Raw genomic sequence first — 4,401 nt, forward strand, 5'->3', positions numbered from 1 at the left:
CTTATTCAATTTCATTTCAGAGTCTTAAGAGATTTCCCTATATTTTTGATGTATTTTCCATGTACTAAACTTGATTGATTTACGTGGTATGTACGAAAATACTTTAAATCGGTGTTTTTAAAACTGTTTTTCCAAATTTCCCAAAATTTTTCATAAAAAAAAATGTTATATGATTTTATAATAGTTGAACTGAAAAAATATTCAGTGTGAGCATCATATGACTTCCGTTCAATAATCGACGAATTTAAACAATATGAGAATCTATTTCATAATTAAAGTACATATTCCCCAAAATTTATACTGTAATATGATAACCTGAAAATTTGTCTTACCAATCTGGATTTTTAACATCTTAATACATAGCAGAACCCAAGGCAAGAAAGCAAAACTATAAAATGTAAAATATGTTTCCGCCCAGGATCGAACCGGGGACCTTGCAAGTGTGAGCATGTGATAACCACTAGGCAAACACAGAAAACTCTCACCAAAGTAAAATCAAATGTAAATACAATTCTGGAAATATAAATGTGAACTTTCTTTTTTCTTCTTAAGAACTGCATTTTATTTTCAAACTTCATTTAGCTTTACATGGAAGAAGGTTGAGAAACATTGGCAAAAATTGTCCCATGCACATTATAAATTTCAAATGCCTTTTTTCTTTTAAAATCGAAACTGTTTTGTAGAGTATGCATATAAAATTTAGTTGTAATGCAGCCAATAGTTTTTTTGCATATTATTTGGATAGACATATAGATAATGAAGAGCAAACTTCTTCAAAACTTAATTTTGACTTTTATAATTAGATTAGACATTTTATTTACATGAAAGATCAAGAAGAAGCTAAACATCTACACTATCTCATTTTTAAGATTATTAACATGCTTTTTATAAACTATTTAACAAATTTTCATGGTAACTAAACAAGTAAATAAGAATAAAATGCTTAACTATCACAACTCTTATTACTAATTAATCATGAGCTATTTTCACAAATAATAAAAGTGAATGTGTATATGCTGTACAAGCAGATCTATGGCCCTAGAATTGCTATATGATACATACATACTTTGAAGGATAAAATATACACCATATTACATTAGCACCACCATTTAATTTTAACTAATATTTTAGTTAATTAAAAATTAAACAAAACGGCATTTATTTCACATTATCTGTAGAAAATATCCCATAAAAATTAACCTCATCATCTCAAAATTTAAAATATATATAATTTTCCATAAAATTAAAAAAAAAAGAATTTTAATGATTTGCAAGAATATATTCTATTATTTTAATAAAATTCCAATTTTTTCATTATTTCCACACATTTTTTCACTATTATTAAAACTATGGTTAACAAAGTTTTTATTTTCCTCATTTTCGATATGTAATTTGGTTATGCATAGACATTTCATTAAAAGAATATTAAAGTATTTTATCTTGAAAGCATGTTTAAAAATAGGTAATCGCATATAGATCTTGACATTGTCTTAGTGTACAGAACAGTCTGAATGGCAGATAAATTTAAATGAGCTGTAAGGAAAATATATTTAAAACCCCAATAGGTCAAACATAATTAAAATCCATCATCAAAATGAAAATAAATCAACCCCACACTAATACAAAACTTACAAGGAAAACGAAAACCACCCATCATATCAGAAGTTTGTCATTTTCATATTTGACCAGAAATTAGTAAATCATCTCTGCCTTTAATGTAATTTTCAATAAATTTATATATTGTATAAAATCATTGGAGGATAAAGAGAGAAAAACAGCAACATTTAGTTCAATTGAAACTGTCAGAACCACATTAAAATTTCAAAATAAAAAAAGCTTGGTATACAAGCAAGTGAATCGGCATAATTTTTCCATTAAATATAGCACTAAAGATTAATATTTAATAATTTTAAGAAATAAACAACAGTAATTTTAAAAAAATAGATTACAATCAAAACAAATCCAATAATTTTAAAAAATTAATTTTGAAACGAAGCAATTTTGCACAGAGAATTTTGTATGCAATATCAGTGTAATACACAAGTTACATCTAATGTGTTCATTTCTTTTTGGAAAAAAAAAAAAAAAAAAATTTAGATAATTGTCTATACATTTTGAAATATTTTAAATTGGTTTTATAAGATATTTATATTTTAGATAAGTTTTGTACACCTTTATCAGATTATCATTTAAAAAATATTTCTAGAAAAGAACTTTCTTATAATAAATAAATCTAACAATATCTCTACATATGAAATTCCCCTAAGCAATAAAAGAACAAAAAACAGAAAATCCAAAACATTACAAAAAAAATCTAACAGAAATCATTTTAATAACCCAGAAATGTGCAATGAATGTCAAAAGAATCCGACTATTAATGAAGTAAAAAAATCACAAAATAGCGACTTATTTAAGCAGGAGATATCAATACAACTATACTTATTAAAACATTATTATTATTTCTCTAAGATTTACTTTCAATTTCATACATTTCTCCCACTTTAGCTAATTTAATTGTCTGCAAGAGGTTAGACACTTTATATTTAAGTACATATAAAGTTACAATATTAAAATCTTAATATTATAGACAAATAAAATTCCTTAAAAATAAAAACAGAAAACACTTCGAAAGGAAAAAATGTTTATTGACTTAGAGAAATACACATTATAAATATATATTAAATCTTAACAAAAGTTAGCACACAAAAGCCAAATAGTATTAAAATGTAAAAAGAGTTACTAAATATTTATAAAAATAATCAAAATATTTATTAATAAATTTAAAATATTTTATTTATTACTACTATCCAGTACTTTGTACTGAATGAGAACTTAGAAAAGCATCTTAATTCATTTATACACATGCAAATAAATAATAAAAAAAAACACCAATACTGTAATTCCAATGTAAAGAAATCCGAAATATATTATAACAAAACGAAGCAAATATAATAAGATGCCAAACACACAATAAAATCAAATTAAAAAAAGTCAAACTAGATAACTGAACAAAACAGCAAGCAAATTATATTTTTTTTAGTCTTAAATGAAAGTAAAGAGAAAGAAATAGAGATTCATCCAGAATGGTCTTCATCAGTAAATATTATTTTCTTCAGAACAATACACAACTACATTTTTAGAAATCAGAATTTCATAAATAATATGTTATTTCATCATGAGATACATAGCAATTAATTCACCAGTCATATTTAAGCTTTTTTAAATACTTCTAAATATCCAAGAACATGATTCAAATATATTGAATGCAATTTTATCAAAATTTTGATTAAGTTTGTCATAAAAAGATTACAGTAATTATTTTCAAAATTTAGTTTATGAAAATATGATACATTAAATAAAAATATATAGCTCACAAAAAAAAAATCACAACTACATCAATAAGGCCTTTTTTTTTTTTTTACCCTTCTTACAAAGCACCAAATGCCAAAGCTGTAAAGTTCACGTTTTCAGGATCTCGGGCCATATAATCCTTGCAGACTTTAGCAGCATCTTTGAGAAAAGTCTCAGGTGATGTTGTTCCATGGAGAACTGGATTTGCCTTTCGGCCGTCTAATTCATATAACTTTGAATTGACTTGAACTAAAGCTATGAAATGAAGATTGCATTTATCATCCAGATTAGGCGTTTCCGTTTGCCCTTGTTCAGCACTAGATTCATGTGCTGTGCTGATTTGTTCACTATTTTCTAAGACTTCAGCTTTCTCTTTGGGTGATAAAGATTTAGTCTCATCAATAAACTTCTTTATAACAGAATCGGGCTTCAAATCTAATTTGTCAGCGCAGTTAGCAACAGCATGGATCAAAGCCACTGTTCCACATGCATTCTTAATGGTCTGATACATGAAATATAAATCTGAATCATATTTCTGGTCTCCAGATTTGGCAATTTCTTCCTGCTTTTTACAATACTCTTCATATTTTTCGGAAACAGGGAATAACAGCAACACAGCAAGAACAGGGCTTGGAACCATTTGCAACATTTCATCATCCAGCGAGAAGATATCCGATATCCCATAAGAAGGTGGGACTCCTAAATTTTCCAAGAAATTGTTCATTACTTCTGGATTAGATTCCAGAGGTAACCACTTAATGGAAGACATCGTGCAAATGAAGACAACCAAAAAACGTAATAATTTGTCTAAATGAAAAAAACTAAAGATAATGCAAATTCACTCTAAAGCAGTTGTAAACAGAGGAATTGAATTAGCAAACTTTAAAACTTACGATTAATTTAGTAATAAAAATAACTGACAGGCACGCTTTAATAAAGTGCAGTGTAAAAGAAAAATTGAGATTGCAAAGGCAGTTTAAATGACAATTTTTTTTTTTTTCTCTTTTCAATCACTCGTCGTAGAATACTGATACGACGATTTAAATGATG

The 4,401-nt window shown here is 26.5% G+C and overlaps 1 protein-coding gene across 1 annotated transcript; it reads right to left on the reverse strand.

Moving 5' to 3' along the window:
• Window positions 1-2,716: 2,716 nt before the first annotated feature.
• LOC129984123 (ubiquitin carboxyl-terminal hydrolase isozyme L3-like) lies at window positions 2,717-4,401 on the reverse strand. Its single transcript, XM_056093910.1, has one exon. The coding sequence runs from the start codon at window positions 4,118-4,120 to the stop codon at window positions 3,428-3,430; it is 693 nt and encodes a 230-aa protein (XP_055949885.1). The 5' UTR covers window positions 4,121-4,401; the 3' UTR covers window positions 2,717-3,427.

This window comes from Argiope bruennichi, chromosome 9, assembly GCF_947563725.1.
Source record: "Argiope bruennichi chromosome 9, qqArgBrue1.1, whole genome shotgun sequence".
Classification (NCBI taxonomy): Eukaryota; Metazoa; Arthropoda; class Arachnida; order Araneae; family Araneidae; genus Argiope; species Argiope bruennichi.

Bases quoted from the DNA above. Each gene is read 5' to 3' on its own strand.
- LOC129984123 (XM_056093910.1), bottom strand. From the start codon at position 4,120: ATGTCTTCCATTAAGTGGTTACCTCTGGAATCTAATCCAGAAGTAATG.